The sequence below is a fragment of the Aquila chrysaetos genome, chromosome 2, assembly GCF_900496995.4.
Source record: "Aquila chrysaetos chrysaetos chromosome 2, bAquChr1.4, whole genome shotgun sequence".
In the NCBI taxonomy this organism is placed as follows: Eukaryota; Metazoa; Chordata; class Aves; order Accipitriformes; family Accipitridae; genus Aquila; species Aquila chrysaetos.
Genome location: NC_044005.1, coordinates 44657208 through 44682462, shown reverse-complemented (window position 1 = coordinate 44682462; position 25255 = coordinate 44657208). Strand labels below are relative to the sequence as shown.

The following is a 25255-nucleotide window of genomic DNA, read 5'->3' as shown; positions in this document are numbered from 1 at the left end:
TGTTCGATGAGCACCAGTTGTGAAGTTTCAAAGTGATTAGAATTACCCATAGTGATGTTTTCCCTAGTCGTGCTCATGTTTGGATGAATGCTTGAAAATGGCTCATTAAGGGGTCTCAAAGGAAGGGTCGTTGTAGTGCTGGATGCCTTTTTTTTTTTTTTTTTTAATAAAACACTGAATACAGTGGTTTCCTTAATACTCATGTACCAGGTCTAGGCTGGGAAGTAGGGATTCTCTACCTTTGTCTGGCCTCCAATGTTTCTGTTTTCTAATGGTTCACTGTAGCTTTGGAGTGTATCAGTCTTATTCTAAAATGTGTCATCATTTTGTGAGCCCACCACACCGTGAGGTGATGATTAAAATAGAGATAACTGGATACTGCGCCTAGATAAGAGTGCTTCGTTCTGGTACCAAATCAAGTCTCTCTGAAGCAATTAATCCTTGGCATTTAACAGGCAAGTGCTGCTGTTTCTCTTGACCAGGTGATAAATCCTCTCTTATGTGATGCTTCTCCTGAAACACTTGATCTTCTGAAGTGCCATTTTTAATCTTGTAAATACATTTTCCCCTGAACAGCCCTCTGAGAGGTAATCAAGGCTGGGGGGTTTGTTTCCCTCTGGTCAGGAGAGCCATTAGTAACTCAGCAGTCTGCTCTTTTATTGGAAGTTTTAGCTGATAAATAGATATGTTTTCTGTGATGTTCCTTTGAAAAAGCTGCTAGCGAAAGACTGGTATTTTAGCCTTCAAAAGAACATAGGAAGATGGAAAGGCACCATGTCTTGGGTGACTTACCTAACTTCTTTATCAATTACTGTGTTAAGTAGCTATGTTAAAAATCTGTTCTTCTAGTTCCTGTCTGTCCAGCTGGGCAGCATTGCTCTTTGCAGTTTCTCTAATATTTTTGTTTTTCAATTTTGTTTGCCTTCCAGTGTAATACTTGGGAGTTTGCTCCCTGGTCCTAATATATTTGGTGCCAGGAAAGGCTTTTTGTGTAGCAGATAATGCTTTTTTTTTACTTAAATTTTCTTGTTTCTTGTTGTCTTCTATTCTGCCTTAAGTACGTCTCCTTCAGTAATGGTCATATCCTTCAAATATGGGTAGATAAATTTATATTTATACCTTTCATTTTTACCAGAATATGTATATTCTTTTAAATCAGTGTTTTCGTTGTTTTAATGTCTGTGGATGTCAATACTTGTACCCTTTTTGATAACAGTGCTCCTGACGTGCTTATTTGTATCTACTTGTGGAAAAAAGTCTCTGCTCAGAGATAAGTCAGTTGTCTTGAATCTTTTCTCTTAAACATAATCCTGTTTTTAGGTGAGATAGCCTTGTCCTCAAACCCCTTTTCCTGGGTTGAGTTTACAACTTCTCCAAGAATTAGGAACTGTGAGTAAAGTAGCATGTACTGGATGGAACCTGTACTTTTAGTATCTTCTGGTATTTGCTGCTCCTCTCAGTTGTAAGGCTAGTAGTTAACTTTCTATCATAGTATTCCCAACACTGTATGTCCTTTACTCATCAAGATGGTGCTGGAAAGTGATCGACATGTTCTTAGAATCACGAGCAAATGTAATGTTCCCCTCACCACTTTTTTCCTACTTCTGTACCCTTTATAAAACATAGTACGTACTTCGTCTTGTAGTCAGTCCTATGCAGCTCCTGTGAGTACATCCTTCTCAGGATAAATGTCATCTGTTTTTCATCTAAATCAGCAGTGAATCCTGTGAAGTGAATTGCAAGATTTCAGGATCTGTTTCTTCTTTAGTATGGCCAGTTTAGTATGATGTCCTCCAGGTACCCTCTTTAGAGGACCTGAGGTCAGACGTGACCTACTTCTAAAGCCCAGTAAGTTTGCATTATCTGATAATCTCCTCTGAGCTCCTGATATGATCTTTGTGCTACTCCTGCCCTCTGTGCTATCTCTTCTGCAGTAACCTCCTGCAGTCTTAAAAAATTGATAGCAAGTAAGTAGAGATACTTAATGTTTGAAGTACTGAGAAAATGTTACTGTTCTTTTTCTGTTACATCAAGATGGTGCAACTGAATCCAGTGCCAACCCTTAAGGATATTAGTAGATGCCACTTAACCAATTATTTACCATTTCCATTGTATGTAAGTGTCTAACCTCTGCAATAGAAATTGATTTATTTAGCATTTTAAATTGAATTGCGTGAAACATGATAAAATGCTGAAAAAATGGAACAATTGGCTTGGTCTGATATAATTTGATTCTTACGAACTTGCATGGCTTACCGGTGCTGGCTCTGATAATTATATGGCTTTTCAAAATGGTCATTGTTGGCCTAATTCTATCGGCAGTGTAGTCAGTGGGAGTTTTAATATTGACTACAATGGGAACAGTTAGACCAACAGATTGTATTAGAAATCCCATACTGTGTTTCTAATTTCACTTCCTGATACAACAATCTCTAAATATTAAAGAGAATTCTTGCCAAGATAGAAAAGCAGAACATAGCTTTTTTCCTTTCTGACAGTCTTGACTATCTTCTGTATCCACTCAGTTATTAATGTGGTACCCAAGTTACCAGATGCAAAAAAAAAAATGCCTTTTTCTCCAAACTTTAGGATGCAAAGTTTTGCATCTCCATCTCTGTTTTCAGAGCCGGCATTGCTGCTCCATTATATTTACATTGGTCAACTTTTCTGTCAACAAGCAAACAAAACAATAGCAGAAAAAAACAATGAGATTTGACTGTATTACCCAGTTTAGGATAAACTTTCATCCTTCTTATGCCCTGTTAAAGGTCCATAAAATCTCCTGAATGTTTGAGAATTACTTTCTTTTCCTGCTCCATTCTGTGTTAGTGTTAATGCTATTTTTTGCCTGCCAACTCCTATTCTCCATGTCGCTGTTTTGATTTGTCCCACACTGGTATCTGAAGAAATTATTAATAACCTGAATTTTGAGCCAGACCTTTAAAGTTGTTCTGACCATTTGTTGGTTCTTACAGTTTTCCTCCTGAGACAAATTAGTCTGTTAATAATTATAGTATTAAGTCTCCCTTGTCACCTTCCATGCTGATTATTTCTGATTCTTTCCCTGCATCTTGCTCAATGGATTGCTTATTTCCTTCATTATTATTTTTCCACTGCAGAAGTTTCCTTGTGCTGTTTATATTTGCTGGTGCACTTAAAGGGCATTGCAGGACACCTTTTTAGCCCTGTTACAGCACTTGCTGTGGCACATTTTTGTTTCATTTATTTTTGCAAGGTTATTGAGTTGCTTTACAGAACAGCCTTTTTTTATGTAGACACACACACTCTGAGGGATCTGCTTTTGCAGGTTTTGTTAATTAAACTATCCACTGCAAATCATTAGCTAATGAGTCTGTAGGTAGTTGACACTAAATAGAAAGTAGAGCATTAGATCTTCACCAGTACTTTAGAGAACTTTGGAAACTTTTCATTTCTTGCTGGAGTGCTTCACGCTGGCACTGCAGTCATGCTAACATCTGCTCTCCCTCTGTCAGCAGGCTGTATATGGTACAGAAATAACACAAAGTGCCACCCATCTTTACTGATCTGTGGAGGGTTTTTTTATTTTCCTTTTTAGAAGGTGCAGAAATAATCTTCAGCTGGCACCAGGGTAATATCAGCTGTTCTAGCTTTTCAGCACTAGACGCTTAAAAACACTCTTGCATGTAGTTGAGCATGGGAGTTTAGATATAAATGACTCTGTAAATTAGTGATTCAGAGTAATGTTTAGTAATATTCCTCTTTAGCACAGGGGATTGTATCTTACACTTCCATTACAGTAAATAGGAATTCTAGCATTCTCAAAAGATAGTCACTGTTTCTCATTCCCAGTTCTGCTGTTAAAGGGCAGTGGCAGTTGGGGTGTGGTGTTTTTTAATTTTTTTTTTTTTTTAAGGGGGTGTTAAAAATAGATTGCTGTCTCTTGAATCAGTAGAGGCTGTGTCTGTCATGGTGAAAACCGAAGAAAAGTCTCGTCTGTATTTTTTCCCTTTTAGGCTTTTTGTATTGGGGGAGGGTTGTATGCACAGTGAATGAGACAGTACAGGATGGAGTTCTTGCATCAGAAAGTCTCGTTGATTAGAAAATTTGTGTCCTAAAATGCTTTTGTGGATGCTAAGAGCATTGGCTAGTGGCATTTTAAAAAACTTGAACAATTAGTTGCTTTATGTCTCTTGATTTGGACCGTAGGATACTTTGCACCTTTCTTTTGTTTGTTGGAGCTAATTCCTCATTCCTTTTGAAACCCGATGTAGAGATTCTCTTCAACTGGAGAGTTCTGCAGTGTAGTCCTGCTGCTATTCCTCTTGCTGATATTTGTCCCTTTCAGAAGCATCCTCTAGTAAATGTCCAAAGCAAATGCAAACCCTAAAAACCGTTTTGCTGCTTTTCTCCCAGGTCTGCATATCAGCTACAGACTTGTAAAAAGTATATTTCTTGTCTGACTTTCACTAGCTCTTAGTGTGTGTGGCAAGATCTAGAACGTGACACTTCTTTTTCCCTTTGGCTTATTCTCTTTAGCAGGAAAAGTTGGTATGTCAGCACTCGAGTTCGCAGAATTCTTTCTGTTATTGATCCGCCTCTTAATAGGCTGGAGGCCTCTGATAAAAGAACAGCAGCAGCTTTTACATTGCTGATTTCAGGAACCCTGCTGGTTACACAGAAACCTCAGGGCGAGGTGCAGTTTTGGCTGTGTCTGCAGTGGGAGGAGAAATGGAAGCTTTGAGCTTGGATTTAGATTTGATTTTGGTGAAATAGCTTGAAATGCTAACGAGTTTTGCAGAACAACCTCTGCTTTTGTGCTCCTGGTTCCTCAAGTGTGTGGGAAACAGCCACGTAATGGACTTTATTCTCAGCCCACGTTTCTTGCTCACTGACTTTAAAAAAGCAAAACAAAAAAAAAAAATTATAAAATGCACAGCTTGCTGGAGTGGGTTAGGAATGTGCTGCTAGTGTGTTGCATAAGGAATATTTAGTTTCTTAGTGATTCCAAGGCTCTGCAAGTAATATTCTCCCCACAACTGCCTGGGTAGGAGACAACTAGGGCTGCAATTACAGATGGGGATCTGGAATCCAGGGAGAACAGACTTGCTACTTGTGCAGGGTCATGCAGAGAGTAAATTTCTGAACAGAGAATAAAGCACTGTGGAAGTGTTTCAGAACTCCAGAGTCACTGATGGAGTCTCATTATTTTCCTTGCAGTGCTGTATAATTACAGGTCCTCTGTGACCTATGAATGCAATATCAGGAATTTTGTTTGCTGGGGACTCTGGAGGTCCTCCAGTTGGCCTTCTGCTTGTTGTAGGGTTGTTATTGCCAAAATCAGACTGGGTCAGCCGTGGCTTTGTCTAGCTCCTGTCTTGAGACTTCCAAGGATGGCAGCTCTGCAGCCCCTCCGGGTAACCTGTTCAGTGTTGCACTGCCCTCCTGGGGAGGAAGACTTTCCTTTGTCTGCTGTAGGACAATAGATTCTAGACCCTTTCTCCTCATTCCCAAAGGCCCAGACATTTATTGTGAAACAGTGAGAGGTTTCTGAGGAGGTACAGTTTTGTCTGATACCACCCAACATTTTTGGCTTCACTGGAAAAGCTTGTGAAAGGTGAGATTATCTTAAACTGTGATGACATTTAAACCGGACCTTGAGGGAAGGAGTGCAAAAGAATAGTCTGCAGATTATGCTCTTTTGCCTGCACTTCTGGGCATGAAAAAGTGAAACTTAAGATCTCTTTGACTAACAGAAAGTTCTCATCAGGACTGTAGTGTGCTTGCTTTTGCTCTCCCAGTCCAAATTCTAAGGTTTCTTGTTAACTTGCTTAGGTGCTGACATTGATTCCTTGACTCTCTGTGGTATTGTTGATACTCTTGAGACATTGTCAAACAATGAAAAAAGTGGACTTTAGGCTACCCATAGGTAAAACTGTGAGGAGTCTTTGGTACAGTAAGTTGTATGACTTTGGAACATTAGAAGCATGTGACATACTCAAGAGAACCATTAAATCTCAGTGGCATACTCAGGATGACTAGGTGACATTGTTGGAGTTTTTTCTTTTCTTGGAGAATACTTTATTACATAGTATTTTTAATGTACAATAATTTTTTTTTCTTTTGCTGAAGGGACAATGGAGACCGATCCAGGCACCGAGCTCCCCGGAATGCCCGCATGTCTGCACCGTCGCTGGGGCGGTTTGTCCCGAGGTAAGGCTTGTACATGTAAGAGTAAAAGGGTGTGGAAATCCTGGAGGTACCAGTTGCAGTACAGCTCTCTGGTGCTTTCAGATGGTTTCCTTTTCTTGCACAGGGCTGTTGTATTCTTGGTTTGCAATTTCTGGGACCCCTGAAATGGCATGTTAGTCTGATCAGCTTATCCTGTGACATTTGAAGGACAGCATGGTTTTAGTGCTTTTTACATGCAGTTTGGGGCTACGGTGTGAAGGCAGAATAGGAGGAGAAAAGAATCTGATTGGAGATTCTCAGCACAACATGTGAGTTTGAGATTAGGAAGCTATTGTGGGAGGTAAAGGATTTGCTTAATGCTGATCTTCACAGCCACATTGATCAGAGGAGGCTCTAATCTGTAACTTGTCTTTTGTTTGAAGCAGTGAAGTGGTTGGCTAAGCAGAGGAGTCCAGTCTTCCCTCTACTGTAGTCTGCTGGAATATAGTCATGTTTTCTCAAAGTAATTGCAGTTGCTGTCCAGGGCTGTAGTATACTGGGATGTCTTTCTCCATGTAAGGTTACTCTCTTTTTATTGCAGACGCTTCTTGCTGCCAGAGTACTTGCCTTATGCTGGGATTTTCCATGAACGGGGACAGCCTGGCTTGGCCACCCATTCCTCTGTCAACAGGGTTTTGGCAGGTAATGAGATTTCCTTGTTTGCAGGAGTCATATATGTTAGTGGTATTTTTCTCATGAATCTGAGCAGAGGAGGATTGATGAGGTAAAGTCTTAATTCCAACTTTTGAGGTTCTATTTAAGTTGCCTGAAACAAGAGAAAGGACTGTTGGAGTGATGTGGTGAGCTGTCATTCAAGTGCTTGGGCATTGCAGATTCCACACTGGAAATATGTGTATGGGAGTCTCTGCATGAATTGGGGAGGGGTGCTGTTAACAATTCTCCCTTTGTTTAACTTCCTCCCCTATTCCTAGATGTCTTTTTCTTAACAACCTGACAGACTAATGATCAGCTTGCTGCAGGTCCTTCTAATTGAATTACAGGGTGCCTTGTTCATGTTCCGGCTGGCAAGACCCACACAAGGCAATGCGGGATTCAATTAGGATCTTAATAAGTGCATATTAAAAAAGTCAGCTGCCACCACGTACAGCGCACAGGCATTTGGGAACCTTAAAGGGCAGGCGGAGGTGGGAAGGGAGGTGGGGGAAAGAGGAGGAGTATGGCACTCTGGCAGTTCATGAATGAGATGGTTATAGATGACACATATCTTGAGGGTGGGTCTTTTTTGGCTGGGTCTGTGTTGCTCTGTAATTAACCCCAGTGCAGGAGAGTCATCCTGGAGCCTGGGGGGACGAGAGGTGATATGTGGACAGGTAGGTTGGGATGCAGTTCTCTCCCTTCCTGTAGGTAATCACAGCACAGGACTGCCACTGAAAGGAGTGCCAAAAGGTTTCTCAAGAGGCTGTGTGACCCTTTTTGTTATCCTAAGGCATGATCAACAATGCCTAAACCATTTTGGATAGGATTTATCTAACCTGTTCTTAAAAGTCTTCATTGCAGTTTTCCCAACTGTTTTGGGGTGAAACTGTTGTTGGTTTTGCATGGCTGATTTAGTATGGCAGTGGTCTTGTCTTTGATAACAGATTTCTGGCATCTCCCAGACTTTTGTCTCCCTGGACATTTTTGTTTGAGTGCATGATTCATAGAGCTTGCTGTTCCAATAATAGTAAGAGCTCAGCCAAAGGCTAGCCTCTGAAGCACCTCTGCTTTTTTTCCATAGGGAAGAGTAGAGCTAGCCTGTAGCTTTAGCTGACGCATGTACTTTCCTGTGCTTGCTGCCTGTGTGGGCTTTGGCTGTTGGCACGTGGAAACAGCACACTGGCAGATAATTACTTGCTGCCAGGCAACACTGCAGAACTCCTGTGTGGCCCCGCTTTGCTGGAGACACCTGCCTTCAACCCTCCTCCAGCCCTTCTCGCAGTTTGCCTGTTCCTTAGTAGCTGGGAAACAGCCTGGCGCTTTGTCCTTGCACATTTTAGGGAATTTGAGGCCCCAAGTGCACATATTTGCTGTTTGTTGTATATACATCAAGATTAACAAAAGAAGGCAGAAATTGTAATCATGGGACTTTCGAAAAACAAGATCAATCTTTTCTGTATGGCACTGTGCTGAGCCTACTTAAGGCAAGGTTTGTGGGCTCCTGCAGTGTCGTGGAACCTTATGCTGGAATGGCTGGGACTCCACAGGATAGGCTTTTATTGACTTAAATATAAAATTAATTTTCCTAATGCAGCAGCTGCTTGTGATACGTTGTTTTAATATTCTGTTTATTTTACTCTGTACCTACGCTTTCAGCTTTCAAAATGTTTTTTACATTTGTGCTCAAAAACATGTTAATGTTCTGCAGAAACCAGGAGAGTTGAAGCTGTAAATATTAGGTGGAAGCACAATAGATGAGAACTAGAAAATGAGGTTGCAGATGTGGAATAATAAGAGAATTTGTTGTGTTCATTATGTTGGTCAGTAGCATTGTCATTTTCAGTATTATATTTCAGAGCCATTCAAAGTTCCAGTGCTGATACTGTGCTTTCCTTTCTAGTTAGTCTTTGCCAAAGCTTGTGGTAGTTCTTTTTCACTATCATAGTGAAAAACCTCAACTTAAGCTGAAAAGTGCTTTAACCCTGGGCTGGTAGTTATGGGTGAGGTTGCCAGCCTTGGCTGAGGGAAAAATCAATCATCTATCTTCCTATTAACACAGGCTAATCTAAGCTTGAGTGCCTTAAATTGCTTCATCCTACCATGTATCCAGACTGTCATTTCTGAATTATGTTTAAATGCATAAATGCCAAATGTATTTCTTATGTAACCTCTACAGCATTTGAGAAAAGATGGCAAAAACCCCTTGTATTTCTAACCTGACTGCTTTCTAAAAACTGACAATAGACTTCTGTGGTCAAGTATGAGTGAGAGCTGTTGTTTGGGAAAATACACCCACTTACACTTCTCCTGTCACCTGCCCCACTTACTGCTGTATGCGGAGAGGAAATCAAAGCAGCAGACAGAGATCTTATGGGTGTGTGAATTACTTTGGTGTGCTGACTAAATTTCTTGACGTCAGAGCTCTTGCTGTTAGGTTGTGTCCATGTTTACTTTCAGCTCTCTGCTTTGTATTAACATCTTTCGGTTGTTTAAGTATTGTTCTCATGCAACTGTTATAGACAATAGCTCCATGCTAGGGAAGACTGCCTTGTGAATAAATTCTTAAAGCAGTCTGGTTTAATGAACCACTAAAAATTACAGGTTATATAAGCAGATGGGCTAGTAGAGCAACACAGTAGGTTTGGCAAAATGACTCTGGCATGCCACGCAGGGCTTAGGTCAGGATTAGAGAGTCCTTTGTACTAGTCAGGGACTGGTGGCCATCCCTGCGCCAAGGCACTTCCCGGCAAAGTATAGGAAAGGTGGCAACAGATGGGTAGAGTAGGTGGGAGTTCAGGGGGAGAACGAAGCGATACTAGTCAACATGACAGACAGAGATATCTCCATGCCAGCAGCCTAATTTGCATGTAGCACTGGAACAGCAACGAGTCCCAGTAGCACCTTCCTGCCTGCCTCCTTGTCTACTGGTGCAGTTTAGACCTATCAGCTGATACGATACGCTGCATCACTGTGCTTTCTGGCATGAAGTAAAACACCATGTGAAAATATATTACATCAACACTGTTACCTTTAGCATTCAAACTTGTAATCACACCAAAAAGTGTTGGTAGTTTGACAAGTTATATTTTCCTGTAAAGTCTATGTTGATTGGCAGTAATTACACTGTCCTCCTCTAATCCTGTATTAACTGAGTCTTATATCAGCTTTTTCATTATTTTGTCTGGAATCAATGTCAGGCTGACAAGACTGACATGTCTCATCCTATTTCAACCTTTTAAAATACTGGTATAACACTAGCATATTTTTCAGTCTTCCACATCCCCCTTATATTTCAAGACTCATCAAAAAAGCTGAGAGTTCATTTGGCAGCTCTTCTAAGGCTCTTGGTAGTGTGGGCTGTAAGCTACCCTCTGGACTCTCCTCTCCTTGGGAACTGCCGTAAGCGATGGGGTTGTGGTCTCCAAGGAAATATCCATACAGTGAAAGCTAACTGAAGTGGTGGTTTGCTGAAGTGATGATGAAAGCGGTAAATGCATTTTTGGCTTCTCATTCAATAGGACTGGCTGATTCCATGTGGCAATACAAGTGGAATACTGCCTCTTGGGGCCATTTCTTCTAGTCTCTTGGGTTCTCTGGCATTTGCATACCAACAGAGTGGGGTTTTTCTTTTTTTTTTTTTTTTTTTTTTTAATCTTTATTTTTTCTTTTTTTTTCCTGTGCTTCCCAGGAGATACCAAAGAGCGGTTTCGTGGGATGAGGTTACATCTTTTGTAATGGGAGTTAGTACTGCTGCAAAGTTCATCAGTGTTAACATGCTTGGCTCGGGATCCAAGGAACACACTGCCTAGTATTGTGTTTACCACCTCCTCCTGCTTTTTTGTTTTTCTTTAAGCTGAGTATTTCTGCCCACTGTTGGTTTTGGTTGTGGGTTTTTTCGGTTGTTTTGGGGGGTTGGTTTTTTTGTTGTTGTTTGTTTGGTTTGGTTGTTGGCTTTGGTTTGTTTGTTTGTTTGTTTTTATAAACTTCTCTTTGTCCTAAATCACACTGTGAGCAGGACACTGCTAAGTAATTTGAGGGCCAAGTCATGGATATTTTTTGGCATCTGGTAGTAGACAGATGTACATTTTAATATTTAAAAAAAAGATGCACTTCATTGCACTGAAGTGCTTATGACCTCTTGTTCGCCTATGTGAACTTTTCCTTTAGGCTTTATAGTAATTGACTACTTCAGGATGGTCAGACATGCTAATGGTATAGTGGAACAAAGACGACTTTAGTTTCAGTTCAGTGGAAGCTCGGAGGAAGAAGAAAATCAGTGTTTGCCAAGGAACTTTGCAGGAGGCTTTAAAAATTGACACAGATGCCAGTTTGTTGACATTTCTGTTACTCAGCAGAAGACCTGCAGATGAAAGTTTACTGGTTTATGATAGAGTTACCTAGCTTTGTGAATTGCTTCTGTCTCACCTCAGTTTGTTTGAATAGGTATCTATTCAGTTATGTACACCTCAACAAACAAAATATTTTTCTTTGCATGAACACAGATCATGTTTGTCTGTTCTGGCTTTGCCACCACACTTTATCTGTTTAAATGCAATCCAACACAGTTGCTCTGATTCTTCCACCTCACAGGGAGATCCAGACTCAGCCTGACTTAAGGGTCAAGTGATATAACACTCTACATCTACAGTTTTTGAGCAATTTCATTGCTGTTTCAGGGTAGTAGATTCAGACCAGAGACTGAACACTTACATTTATTCAAAGAGCGAGCTTGATATTACAGATTTTTCCATAGCCCATGTCTATTCAGAGTATCACCTGCTACAAGAGTAATAATGGTGCAGCTTTGGCTATCTCTGCTGGGGTTGCCAAAGCTGTCTGGCCTTGTTACATTGGGGTGGGGCTGAGGCTATAGGTGAAGATAAGAATCAGTTGATAGCCTGCCTTTAATTGGGATCTAGGACTTCAGAATGTAACGTTCAGCTGCTGTTTTCCCAAAATCACGTAAGTTATCCCATTCTTCAAAGCTTGGCTCCCTGGGAGAATTCTAGGTCATGTGTCTTCAAGTGAATTTCTATACTTCAGCCAGAAACTGCTAACGCACAATTGTTAGAGGATTTGACGTTGCATCAGAATGAAAATTAGCTGAGATGGTGGATAAATGTTGTCCTCCTTCTGTGACGGGAAGATTTATTTGAGCATGTGATAGTTCTCCTAATAAGAATTAGGGCCATGACCTCTCATCAGTCAAATTTTCAAACCAGACCCACTAGCTAAGGTGCCTCCTGGTGCATGTTCCCAATCTGTTGATCACTCTAGCTGTGTTTAGGGCTAATGTTCAAATACAAGTGAATGGCTCTAACCTAAAGCCAGTTAAAATGGATGTCGATGAGCCTGTGATACTTACAATTGGATAGAGTATTGGTTGCTGCTGCAACTAGAATTAGCCCAGTAACCTTTCACTTCTGCTCTAATGATGAAAGTGATCATGATAAGAGGCTGCTTTGGTTGCCTTGGAAACCATATTGCAGGCACGTTCTCCAGTTCCTCTGGTATTGCAGGTGTGATTGCCTCCCATGGCTCAAGTCTTCTTGACCTAGTCCTATTCTGTCGCATACAGTGTCAGTGAGCTGTGAATTCTGAGATGCCCCCATCCTTCAAATGTGCTTGCAGTGATGTACAATGTACAGAGTAGGACTAAGGTGACTTGAGAGCTCCAGAAGGCCAGCAAAAGTTGATGGGAAAATACATCCCAGTTGTCTCTGATGTACCCTTGTTTTTCTCACTATTAGTAGGTATGTATTCTCTGGCAAGGCTTTCTGTACAGTTGCCTGAGACTTGAACGTTGTTTTGTGTCTGTACCTTCAGCTGTACGTCACTGGCTTTTTGCTGTTAGCTTGCTTCTGCCTTTTCATCTAAGACAACTACATGAATTTCGATTAGTGTCCTGATCTAATCACATCTTTCACAATAGATAGATCTGTAGAGTAATAAAATCAATGAACATAGCCGTGTGGCTTTCTATGCAGTGTGTTTCTGTTATAAGTCTGTTGGGTACTGCTTAATATGGAAAGATGTGAGCCTTTGAGTAACCTCATTCTCTGTGGTCTTTCTGTGATCTACGTCAGTGGACACTAAATGACATAAGAGGCTTAAAATATGCCTCAGGTTCTTCTGCAACTTGAGAGCTGTAGATATCTGTACCTTCATCACAGATTTGAGAACTGTTTATAATTTCTGTGAAAGTGCAGCCTTTCATGCAGAAATGTAAGGAAGAAATGAGGCTGTAGTGCTGAATTGCAAATGCATGAACTCATTACAGTAGGGAGCAGAAAGTGTGCCTTTATGGAACTCGTGAGAGGTATCCTTGGAGTTGTTGATTTCCTCAACATGGTACTTAAGCTTCTGAAGACAGTAGGATTTTGGAAGTGTGGAGAAGACTTTGCGTGACATCCTCTTATTTAAGTGTTCACTTATAAACTTGCTTCATGTGTTCTAATAACACGCTTGCAGCACATGAGCTTTCATGAAGGTTAGTTAGCTGCAGGACCTGAGCTCTCATCTGCCTTTGCCTCTCTCCAGCTGCTGCTTTCCTAGAGCAGCTTTCAGCTATGAAAGTCTTTAATGTTGCTGTTTGATCATAGCGGAGTATCTCGTAAATAAAATCTCCTGATAGTTTGATGTCATGGATGGATTGGACGAAGGCAGAATGAAGTCATACACTGTGAGTTAACTTTATCTTAGTATTTATCTTAGAATTCTACTTCACAGATTCTATAGCTGTGGCTACAGGTTTATACCACATCATGTGGTCAGAAGGTGAACTTCTTAGCAAACATTCTTCAAATCAAATCCCTATCCTAGAGGTAGAAATCAGTTAATGCTTGAAAAACAAAGCCTAGAAACCGACTGGTAGTACATTATTTCTTGTGGCTACACAGTGATGTGATAGTTGATCCACGGATGCTACATTCTCCCTAGCAGGTCTATCTTTATAGTACATCAGTCAGTTTTCACTGTATTGCAAGACACCAGTGAGTTTGGTTTTTCCGTCTCTGTGCTTTAATTGGCAGCCCAGCTACCCCTTTTCTTGTACTGTAATCTGCGTCATCCTGTATCATTGTACCTTGGCACAATGAAGGCTGATAGGTAGTTGATGTCATTAGCATTTGAATGACCCACAGGCCATCTCTTCTGAAATACTAGTCCTGTGCAAAGACCCCACAAAAGTTCCCAAGCTGGTGGCATTGGTTTTGATGCAGATAAATGCTCCTCTGAGCTAAAAGGGGGTTTAGTTCCCCTGTCTAGCTAGATGTCTCCTGAAAGTGGATGGTAGGTAGTATTGAGAGAAAACCATTAACATACACATTTATGTGATGGAAAAGGTTCGTTGTGTTGTTTCCAGTTAGCCTTTCCCTCCCATCCAAAATATCAAATTCTGCAGTGAGAATCTATGCAGTTACTCATCCTCATTTTGATGTCCGCTCCTGCTATACACTGCTGCATACAAAAAGCATAGACAGCTAGAAAGCAGCAGGGTACTTTGTGTGCTGGAATGGAAGAACGTTTGGCCGTCTGCTTATAATGCCCTGCTTGCTATATGCCTCTGTTCACTTGCTTCTTCCATTTAGCAGCAAAGGTGCTCTGTAGGCACAGACACTTCTCTGTTGTCTGCTGTGAACAGATCCAGTTTGAATTCTTTGGTTGGGACATTAAGAGTGCAAAGCACTGGAGATTGAAGGGCAGAGGAAATGAACTTGCATCAGAACCCTTGTAAGATTCTATCCCCTATTTGATTCCAGAGACTAGAGTACTCTTAAGGCTTGAGTGACTCCAAAACCAGTTTAACTTCTAAAATAAATTTTTAATAGTATTTTGTGTATCAATGTCTTTATATGGAAGGAGCTGCCTCTTCACACCTGAGAGCTGGAGACAGTCCAAAAGTCTCTTAAATATTGCACAGTAAAGGTGACCTAAAGAGTCCAAATAGTGCTATTAGCACTTTAAAGCCTGCTCTTGCTCAGTCCTTTTTGTTCTTGTCTTTCCTCTGTGCTTTTGCAGCTCAAGCTGTAGTTCATCTCAATCTGCTAAATCTGGGAATGTGTTAATTGGGAGGGATGTGAGTCAACTGGAAATAAGAATCCACAGCTAGATGCACTATGGGGGGTATTTACACTGTAATTTTGGGGGCATCTGACTTGGGAGGCTAAGCTTTCCTGTATAGTTGGCAGAGAAAAAGAAGCTTCTGCTCCGATTCATCACCTGAAGTGAGCTGAACTTAGGTGCTCTAAATCTTCTGTGGAGCTGCCAGTCTATTCATTACCGATTCTATAGGGAGCTTAGGAAGAGTACCTTTCTGCTGTGGATACCTTAGATGCCTAAAATTAGGCAGGTTGTATCCTGCCCTGACTGCTGAGTGCAGAAAGGATGATATCTAGAAGAGGAGCCTGAGCAGAAGGGATGAAATGAAAGCACCAAAGGTGGTATAAAGAAACTAAGAAAGCAGGAACTCTGAGAGGAGGAAGTGCAGCAGCTCTTTGGTTTGTATGGAGGGTGTTCTTTCATGTGTGCCTTGCATCCAGAAGTAAACGCTGCTTGGCAGAGTGGCAATGCCAAGGTGGCATATAGCTTTACTGTTCATCAGTGCTGCTCACCTGCTTTCTTTATTTTCTACATTTGTCACTGAAAAGGTGGAGTTGCTCTCCACCTCCGTCCTCCCCATACACAAACCCTACTACTGTCTGCAGCAGGTAATCAAGTTTTCTTAGGAGGGAGCGTACCCTTTCTCTGGTTTTGCAGCTTTTTGTTCTGGGTTTTTTTGAGTTTTTCTTGGTTTTTTTTTTAAACTTATTGTGGACTGCAAGTATTAATGGGTATTTTGAGACCAGTCAGACAGTGCATGCTTAACTCTGCTCAAGATAAATGAGCCTTGTGTGATAGGATTTTTTTTTTCCATGTTTCCACCTGTGCAATTTGAAGCTAGTACTGCTACTGTCATTTCATGTGCAGCACTGTTGCAAATTTAATTCTGCTAGCCAGAAGTATGGAACTTGGTTTTATAGTATGAATGAGTGTGCCTGCTGCAGGAGCCCTTTCTCAGACCACATCAGTCTCAGATACTCAATAAAGACTCATGTGACTTCCTCCTATGTTATGCCCCTCAACATTTATGCTTCCCATGTAGCACAGTGCTGCGATCTGTTTGTTAATTTCTTCCCCTTCCTACTCTGTGTCCCTTCTTGGTGTGTTGTGCATTGATGGGACAGTGTATTGGGTCTGGCTGAGACCAATACAGACAGACTGCGGACCTGTCAACAACCTGTATTTAACGGAGTAGGCAAGAAGCTCTGGTACTTGGATCAGAAGCTGTGCTAGATGTGATACAAGGAGACTCATGGTAGGTACACTCCTTGTTGCTAGTTGGTGCTGTATCTTTTCCACATTTCATGCTCAAAACATGGCTACAGGACTCAGCAGATAGAGTTTTGGTATTATGAGAAACAAAACTTAACATCTGGATTTCCTATATGTAGGAAGATAATGTAGCAGTTTTGATGCAGCAGAGCTTTTTGCAACTGTTTTGCAGCTCCTGGATGCATTTATTGTTTCTTGTGCCTCACAAGCTAACATGTTGGCTAAGTGCATGCACGAGTACTGTAATCCAAGTTTTATTTGTAAGTGAATTAGCCTTATGTCTTGCAACTGGATGTTTTCTGGATCCTTCATCATACCTTGTTCCTTTTGGTTTCATGCCTCAAAATGGGTAAAAGGGGCCCACTTCAAGTGTATGTGGATAAATAAGGAAGTATCTACAGGACAGGATTGTGGGAAAAGCTCTTCAGGAAGGCAGACTTAGGCCTGTTCAGGGATCTGCTTGGGACCAATACATACTGTTTAACACCTTCATTCATCGCCTGGATGATGGGTCAGAGTGCATCCTCAGCAAAACTGGGAGGAGTAGGTGATGAGGCAGAAAGTTGTGCTGCTATTCAGAGGGACTTTCATAGGCTGGGAAATGAGCCAACAAATCTCACTAAGTTTAATGAAGAGAAATGCCAAGTCTTGCACCCGGGGAGGAATGACCCCATCCACTAGTGCAGGCAGGGGACCTACTGGCTGGAAAGCAACTTTGCAAAAGAGGACCTGGGGGTCCTGGTGGGCAACAAGTTGAATGTGAGCCAGTAAATGTGCCCTTGCAGAAAAGGAGGCCAACAGTATACTGGGTTGAATTAGGAAGAGCATTGCCAGCAGATTGAGGGAGGTGATCTTCTCTTCAGCCCTGGTACGGCCACATTTGGAGTGCTTTGTCCAGTTCTGGGCCCCCAGTGCAAGAAAGGCATGGACATACAGGAGAGAGTGCAGTGAAGGGCCACAAAGATGAGTAAGGGATTGGAGACTCTGAGTTGAGGGGAGAGGCTGAGAGAGCTGGGACTGTTCAGCCTGGAGAAGAGAGGGCTTGGGGGTGGATCTTGTCAACGTGTATAAATAACTGAGGGAATGAAGACGAGAGAGCCAGGCTCTTCTCAGTGGTCCCCAGTGAAAGGACAAAAGGCAATGGACGCAAACTGAAATTCCATTTGAATTTAAGAAAACTTTTTTTTTTATTGTTAGAGTGGCCAAATGCTGGAACAGGTTGCCTAAGGAGGTTGTGGAGTCTCCGTCTTTGGAGACACCCAAGTTTGACTGGAGATAGTCCCCAGTAGCCTGCTGTAATTCATCATACTCTGAGCAGGGGGGTGGACTAGAGCATCTCCATAGGTCCTTTCCACCCTCCCATCTTCAGTGATTCTCTGAATTGCATGAGTGCACAGGAGCAGTGACATGATGTTTGGCTTCAGTGTAGGTGAGAATGGAGTTTGTTTTAGCTGAAGCTGTGTTAAACACTATTTCAGCAGTAGGTACAGCTGCTTCTGGTTGCATGTATTGGCATTGTCCACTAAGCCTATTGTAAAACCTTGTGATGGCTGTTACTGCAGAGGACTTCTGCCTCTTTCAAGGTTTGTCTGAGAGAGCAGATGTTACTATGGTACTGGGAAATGCTTTGTTACTAGCTTTCTATGAGGATACTTATTTTCTGCCAAGAGTCTTACATTTTCAGTTCCTTTTGGTAAGCTGAAACAAAAGCTGAAAACCCTCAATCGCCTACTTATGTAGCATAAGTGTCCATAGAAAGAGTTGGAGTGGATCAGCAACTGTACGTTATGAGCATAATTTACGACTTTATTTGCAAGTGAGATTAGAATGAGCGTGACTTTTCTGGTCAGAGTGAGTGCAGACCACTTCAATTTACAGGATATGCTTGATGAGGTCTGAGGTGTCAGGGGATTTTTGGCTAGTATCTGGAAATGTGACTGCACTGAGATTAGCAGTAGTTGGAAAGATCTGCATTTACTCAAGTGTGCCAGACACTGTCTGTGACTGGCTGCATTTCAGGAGTTGTGGAGATGTTTGCGGTACGTTGTCCTTGGTTATGCTGCCCCATGAGAGAAGTTTGTTAGAGAAATGTGTATGACTTTGTCCTTCCCATGAAAAAGTCCTATTAAAGGGTTAAGAGGTCCCAAATACAGAGCCTTGAAGTGCTAATTACACTTTTACCATCATGCTTCCCGGCAGAGAAGATGGTGCAACTGCAGGGTTATTTTTACCAGCCCAGATACATAGGCTTCCATATGCATTTTTGGAAGATGGTTCAAATGCGAACAGTGTGCTCAAAGCCTTGAATTAGGCTGACACAATAGGGAAGATTTTGGACAGTTAAAGGAAGCAGTTTTGTGGAATGACACTGGGCTAGAGGCAAGATGCATTTCAAACAAGCCAGCTGTTAAGCACTCTTAAGAGCCTAGAGTTCAGTGTTACCAGTCTATTGCTGTTGGCCTTTCAAAGAACCAGGTGTTTGGGGTCTGGGGTCAATCCACTTTTGTCTGTAGATAGTAAAATATGGAGTGTGACAGTGGCAATCTCAATCTGTTTACTTGGAGGGCAGATTTTTCCTGCAGTAGTTTCATTCCCAGTGATGATCCAAGCAATGGTATTTTGTGAGTAAGTGAATATTATTACAGTCCAGAGTGAGACTGGATACCTTGGGACAAGTAATGCGTATCCCATTTGCAGTTTGTGAAGGCTTGTTTTGGGCAAAGTAGTGACTCTGCAAATGTCTTTGGGGAATTGCATGTGAACCAAGGGAACATGAATTCCTGTCATGATGACATAGATCTAAGACCTTATATAGGCAGGCAATATCAGGAAGTATGAAACTGCTGTTATCTTTTTGTATGGTCTTATTAACACCGTTCCAGATGGTGTACAAATCCATGTGTGACTCTTGTGTCTGCACTTCAGAAGGGCTCAAAGTAGCTGAAGGAAGAATCACCTGAGGAAAACTTCAGCTATAGAATGACATAAGCTTAATATACTTAGCTAATCAAAGAAGTAGTAGGCAGTCGTCGTTACTTGATTTGTCTAGATATATCTATGTGGGGGAAGGATTTCTGATAGAGCACCCTTTAATTCAAGAGACAAAAGGCATAGAAAGATGCAGAAGCTGATGTCAGACCAATTTAGACTGGAAACAAACAGCAGATATTTGAGTGGTGGTGTTAGGGGTTTATTTCTTGAAGTCCTGCTCCATAAAGTTCACCACTTACCTTATGGTAGCTAATTGCTGAAACAGGTGGGTTTTTTCCAGTACATGGAGTGTTTAAACTAGCGAGATTGTTGCCTGGGCTCAAGGGGAAGTTTATGAGCATAGTACTGGTCCCACAGTTCCTGGTATATGTACAGGAGTCTTGATGGGATGTCTTCAGTGGTCCCAGTGCAGGAGAGGTCCTGCTAGCCATTTGCATCATGTCGCAAGCTGTAGTCTGTTCCCGTGCCGCATGATGGAAGCGAGTACTGAATCTGAGAAGTCTTGTATATTGTATTTGCTGATGCAGACTTCCAATAAGCCTTTCTTTGTATTGGTAGCTGGGAAGCTAAAGCTGGCTTTGAGATTCAGAAAGGCACTGGAGAGAGATGATGATGTTCTTAAAAGTGAAGGGTGCAGGCTGATTCCTTTTGTGTGCATTGTTAAAGCGATGAATTTCTAGATATCATTATATCAGAAGGGGTAAGGCTTTGCAGAAGTGCTCATCTTTTTGTGGGCGGTGAGGGCCCCTTGGGGACCTGTCTCTTTGTGGGTGGTAAAGCTCACTTAGCCATAAAAGTATTTTCCCACAGCTTGCTGCCTCCTTTTTAAAGGTGGGGGGAAATAATAAAAAAATTACCCACACTCCAGAGCATGGAGGGGAGGCAGGGACCCGTGCAATCTCGCGTGCGGAAGGGTGGGAATTCTCAGTGGCCTGCCACTTTTGGCTGTCATCTTTGAAGAGAATAGTCATGATTTTTGCTTACGTGTTTTACATGGCAGGGGAAAAAACCCAACACTACAAAGCAAACCCTGAGCCAGATTTGCTACACCCAATATAGAATATCTCCATAGACATTTTTATAGCCACCCTGGCATAAAGATGGAAGAAGCTCTTGCTATGGCAACGTAGTTGTATGTTGTAAAAGGTATCTGGTAAGGATGCTGTGTACTGATCTCCAGCTCCCTTTCCCAGGTAGATAGAATTGTACCATTGGATCCTTCTGCTTGCTACCCTGTTTTTTTTTTATAATTGACCATTAATGCATCAGTCTGTTACCACTTAATGTATACAAATCGAAGGTTGTTGCTAACTATTAGATTCTGCAGTGATAGTTTTCCCTCCACATAGTATCATTACCTCAGCTTGCTCTCTTGGTTTTGTGCTTCTGGCCTGCTGGCTTTCCTTGATTAGGGGGGAAGATGTATGGGAGGGTACTGTAAGGTTAGTCGCAACTTGCCTGCCTCTTTGGAATTACTTTTGACTTGTGGGTTTGTTCATCCCAGATGGGTTTACCTTACCTGTGTGGTTTACCTTAACGTGAGCCACACTGAGAAATCTCCCTCTCTGTGTGGAGGCTGTTTTAGAACATGCCCTGGGCAAGGGCAGAGCCTAGGGAAATAAATTTAGGCTGTGGACTTTTCCCAAAACATAAAAGCTGCATTTGTTGGTGGTTTTGAGGTGTTAAACATGTGGAAGGTGGTAGGTGTCCTGCATGAGACAGAGAAATTCTTAATGGAAACCAAGCAGAGGATCCAAACAGTATTTGTACAATAGCAAATACAGGCCCTAGTCAGGATGAGAGCCCTATATAAACTCATACGAGCTTTTTAACTTGTTGCCTCGGAACTCAACAGTAAATGCAGACAGCAAGAGATTTTGTGCATTAACAAATATAAATGGGAACTGAGGGTAGAGGTGTGCTTCATATGTCATCCCTTCCGCACCCCCTGTTTTTTTAAAATTAGGATACCACTACCTCTGGAGTGAGGCAGAAGAGGGAACGGTCTCCAGTGTCTGCAGGAGCTCAGAGAGTTGGTTTTAAACTAAGCAGGAGCTGCAAGTCAGTGCTACTAAAGGAAGCTGTATTTTGCTTTCTTGAGCAGTAGGTTGACACACTCTCCTGCTGAGCTTGGTGTGGGCTGTAATCCAGCAGCCCTGGCACGCAGGAGTTATCATGTTTCTGAGAGTTCAAAATCAGCAGGAGCTGTGAGCCAGCCTCTATGAATGTAATTGCTCTGGGCTCTCAAGTCCTGCTGATACCCTGGTAACCCAGCTTCTGCTGATCTGGGAACCAGGTTCACATCTCTTTCTCTTGCTTCAAGCACTGCCTGAAACTGTGTACAATTTCAGCTGTATCGAGCTGCTTCAACCCACCTGTTTTTGCAGCAATGGGTGGGAAGGAGTACGTAGGTGTGGCTTATGACCCATTAGGTAACTTCAGAGTTGGCAGCAAGCACAGACATCAGTGTGGAAGAAGTTGTGGTGATGCTTATAATTGTTCATTTGTCTCCTTCAGCATCTTTGGGGGTGGTGAGAGTGGTAGCGGTGGAAGTCATTCACAGAAGGCAAGGGAGGAGTAACCCAAGAATCAAAAATGTTACCACCTTTGCTAAGTAAGAGATAATGATGACAATTAGACTACTAGTCCTGAGCTTTGACCAGGAAGGCGGTCACTAGAAGTAGAGCAGCTTCAGTAGTATCTGAGAGATGGAAGTTGGCTGGAGAGGATACAAACTGGACTTGTCAGAAAAACAAATGTGACTGCCAGCAGTTCACATGGTGCAGTTTGAGAGCTAGAGACGAGAAGAGCACAGGGGTTGAACGCATTTCTCCTTCTCACCCTAGACATCCAAACTGTGATCCTGAGTCTCTGAGGAATTTAGAGATGCAAGAAGTTAATGCATATTTGTATTGTGAGAGGAAAGAGAAGAGCATACAAATGTGTACTGTCAAATGGGAAGGGATGGAAATTGGCATGAAATAGGAAGATGGCAATAAAATCATAGAGGCAGGTGGAGTGCTTCCAACCTTCTAGGGTTGGGAACATGCTTCTGTATATGATGGGAGGAATTGCAGGAGGGGAAGGGAAGGTTGAAAGGACGGAGGAAGTAATGTCATTTTGTAATTTTCTTACAAGCAACTGAGATTCTGCACGGAGAGAAATGGAGGTTGGAGGAGGGGAGGGTTTGAGGAATGAGTCAAAGGTGGTGACGAGGCAGCTGGGATTGCAGGCGTGGGTTTCAGTTAAGCTGGAAAAACACTTTGTCTTCTTTCAAACAATTGTTCGTATTAGCATTCATGGTGTGGGCATGCATGCACCCATCCATGTGATGTCTCCTGGTGTGCTGCACACACAAGTTGTTTGAGGATCTGTCCTTTGGTTCATGACAGACCAGCCCAGTCAGATCTCTGTCTTCCCTGAGGTGCCACAGCAGAAGAGAAAAGTTGCGTAGTGGAGGGAATTGGTCTGGTGGGAGTTTTCGTTAGAGTTATCTCGCAGTAGATAGCGGAATGGGAACTGGTATCAGAGGTGGGTGAGGCTCAAAATCTGGTGGGGAGCATGACTAAGGGAAGGAGGCAAACACCCAACACACATGAATAGACCCCTGTACCCCCATTATGAGGACACTGAAAAGCATGAAGGAAATCCAAACCTGCTTTGACAGAGTGGAAGGGAATGAAGACACAGGAAAAAGAGGGCTGAGGGCAGACAAATAACTAACAGTGCTTATAGACTGGAAATCATAGCAAGATGGAATGAGAGAGAAGGGCTGATGGTAAACACTGGAAGACATTAAGTTGTCGTGGGGACAGAGTCAGTAACAAAGTTTAGAGAAAGAGCTTATAGGCCACATAAAATGAACAGATTTGCAAAGATCTAGAAAGGTGAGGTGAGAAAGCATGTCGCTAAGGTCTTGATTGGGTTCTCTGTGTGGAAGGCACAGAAGGGCTGTGAGGGGAGTGTGTTTCGTCTATCTTTTCCTGGCCCAGCTTGGCCGCTGAGGTTCCACAGAAGACACCTCGTTCGCTAGATACATGCATGTCTGTTGACACAGAAAACGGTGAAAGCTGAAGGCAAAGCCCTGTCATAACTTCTCTGCTTGAAAAGAAACTAGCTGTAACTGGATGTTGGTCTCCCTTACTCCTGTGATTTTAGTGGGGTACTGCCTAACTTCTGTTGTCCTCTGACTTGTGAGGCCTAATAAAATTGTCCTTTGGGACTGTAATTTTACACCGAGTCCTAGGACTGAGAGACTGACCTGGAGTGCTCATCATCTTCTAGGCTGTACCACTGCTGATTCTTTGATCTGGTAGGAGCTGGACCTCTGGCTCTGCTGCTGTGATGATGAGATCTTGGAGCCTCTGACCACAGTTTCTCTTCAGTTTGTGACCCCTACCTCCAGTAAAGCATGGCCTGCTCCAGATATCTATGATGTATAATCTAAAATCTTACCGCAAACCAGTAAATTGTGATTGCCCTATTTTCATTGTCTAAATTTCCCTCCACTCTTACTTATAAATGCTGTGTGGAGTAGCTGTGTTGGTTATATTGTATAGCAGCTTCTTGCACAGGTCTGCTAAGTATCCTCTGGAAGTATTATGAGCTAATTCAAGCTGGATTAAGGTCAAGTTGGCCCTAAAAAGAAATAAAACCCATCTGAGGTATTCATCCGTTGTTCAGTGCAGGGCCTGCATGCTGAGTAGCTAGGATGTATATCTGCTGCCTTGAGCTTAGGTCTTAGTTTTTCTGTGTGTGGCTTTGAGTTTGACTTTTAATACTCCTTTAAAAAATGGGATAAAATGTTAGTCTCTTTTCATCTTGTAGTCACCTTTGTAATTGCCGGGGATTGGACCTGTCTGCGTTGAACTCAGCTGTGGCACTGATTTACAGAAGTCACTGCAAGGTTATGAGGTTGGCTGAACTCCTTGGTGGAGTCCTGCTGCCCTCTGGGAGCTCTAACGCTGTGTCACTGTTCTGAATGTCACACCATTACTTTCACGTTGTTACACAGTGGTCCATCAGGGTGTGGACTAGCACGCTTCATCAGTCCTGCTCCACGTACTCTGGGATCTGGGTCACCTTTTGAGCCTGAATCTCTGCATTGGCTCCATGCAGAGATCCCTGCAGATTCACTGAGGTGCTAGAACAGGCTTTGTGTATTAAAGCTAGTGGCGATAAGCAATGAGTCTTGTTTCCATTGCCATCGTCTAGATCATGCCAAACCGCCCTCAAAACTTCCTCCATCAGAAAGTATTCAAAACATTGTGAGAGCCAAGTACTTTACTTGCTGTAGGTTTCTTTTACTTTGTGCTTTTCCAGTTGGAATAATGTGGTCTCTCCATTGTAGTCTTCCAGGCTGGGCTTCCTCCTTCCCATCTCATCATGCTTTAAATTTAAACTGCCTTCCCATTAGTTAAACTATTGTTAGATTTTGTGTTTTCCCAGCTTGCTCATTTTCTGCTTTTTTTGGTTGTCTCCCTGTTCACCGCTTTACCCAGAAAACAGCAAGCCCAGCTGCTTACTTCCCAGTTCCTGTCCTGCCTTCTCCTCTTTTGCTCATCATATTGGGGATACAACATAAATTGTTCCCTTTAGCAATGTCTTTTCAGCTTTGTATTCCCTATGCAAGGTCAGTGCCTGTTTTCTTTGCAGACACAATGACTGTGCAGGACCTGCCGGCCTGAGAAGAGGCTCTTAATGAGTACAGTGCACCCTTAAAATGCATTTCATGAATGCCACCTGTCAGCTCTTCATTTGCCCTAGGACACTTTGTTAGTTTATTGTATGGAGTTTATTTAAGTTGTCAGGACCTGCATTCTTCTTAATGGAGGTGTATTTTTCCCTGAGAGCATGTGACTTCATCTTAACCTCCCTAGACAAGTACAGATTCAGAACAGACAAGTATTTCCTCAACAGACCTATCCTGCTCACAGGATATTATGACTGTGAAATGTAATCAACCATTGAGCATGTTTAGCTTAGTGCTCTGTATTGTGGTGGTAGCTCAGTCTGTGTCACTAAG

At 42.3% G+C, this 25255-nt stretch overlaps 1 protein-coding gene across 5 annotated transcripts in view; it reads left to right on the top strand.

Moving 5' to 3' along the window:
- Positions 1-25255, top strand: part of AMBRA1 (autophagy and beclin 1 regulator 1) — a 135872-nt gene that overhangs the window by 47775 nt on the left and 62842 nt on the right. For 4 of the 5 annotated variants that reach the window (XM_029997078.2, XM_041129673.1, XM_041129667.1 and 1 more), the window contains 2 exons: positions 6109-6192; positions 6752-6852. In XM_029997078.2, coding sequence (XP_029852938.1) covers positions 6109-6192; positions 6752-6852 — 185 coding nt within the window. The remainder of the gene's footprint in view (positions 1-6108; positions 6193-6751; positions 6853-25255) is intronic. The other variant, XM_029997088.2, reaches the window with a different exon arrangement.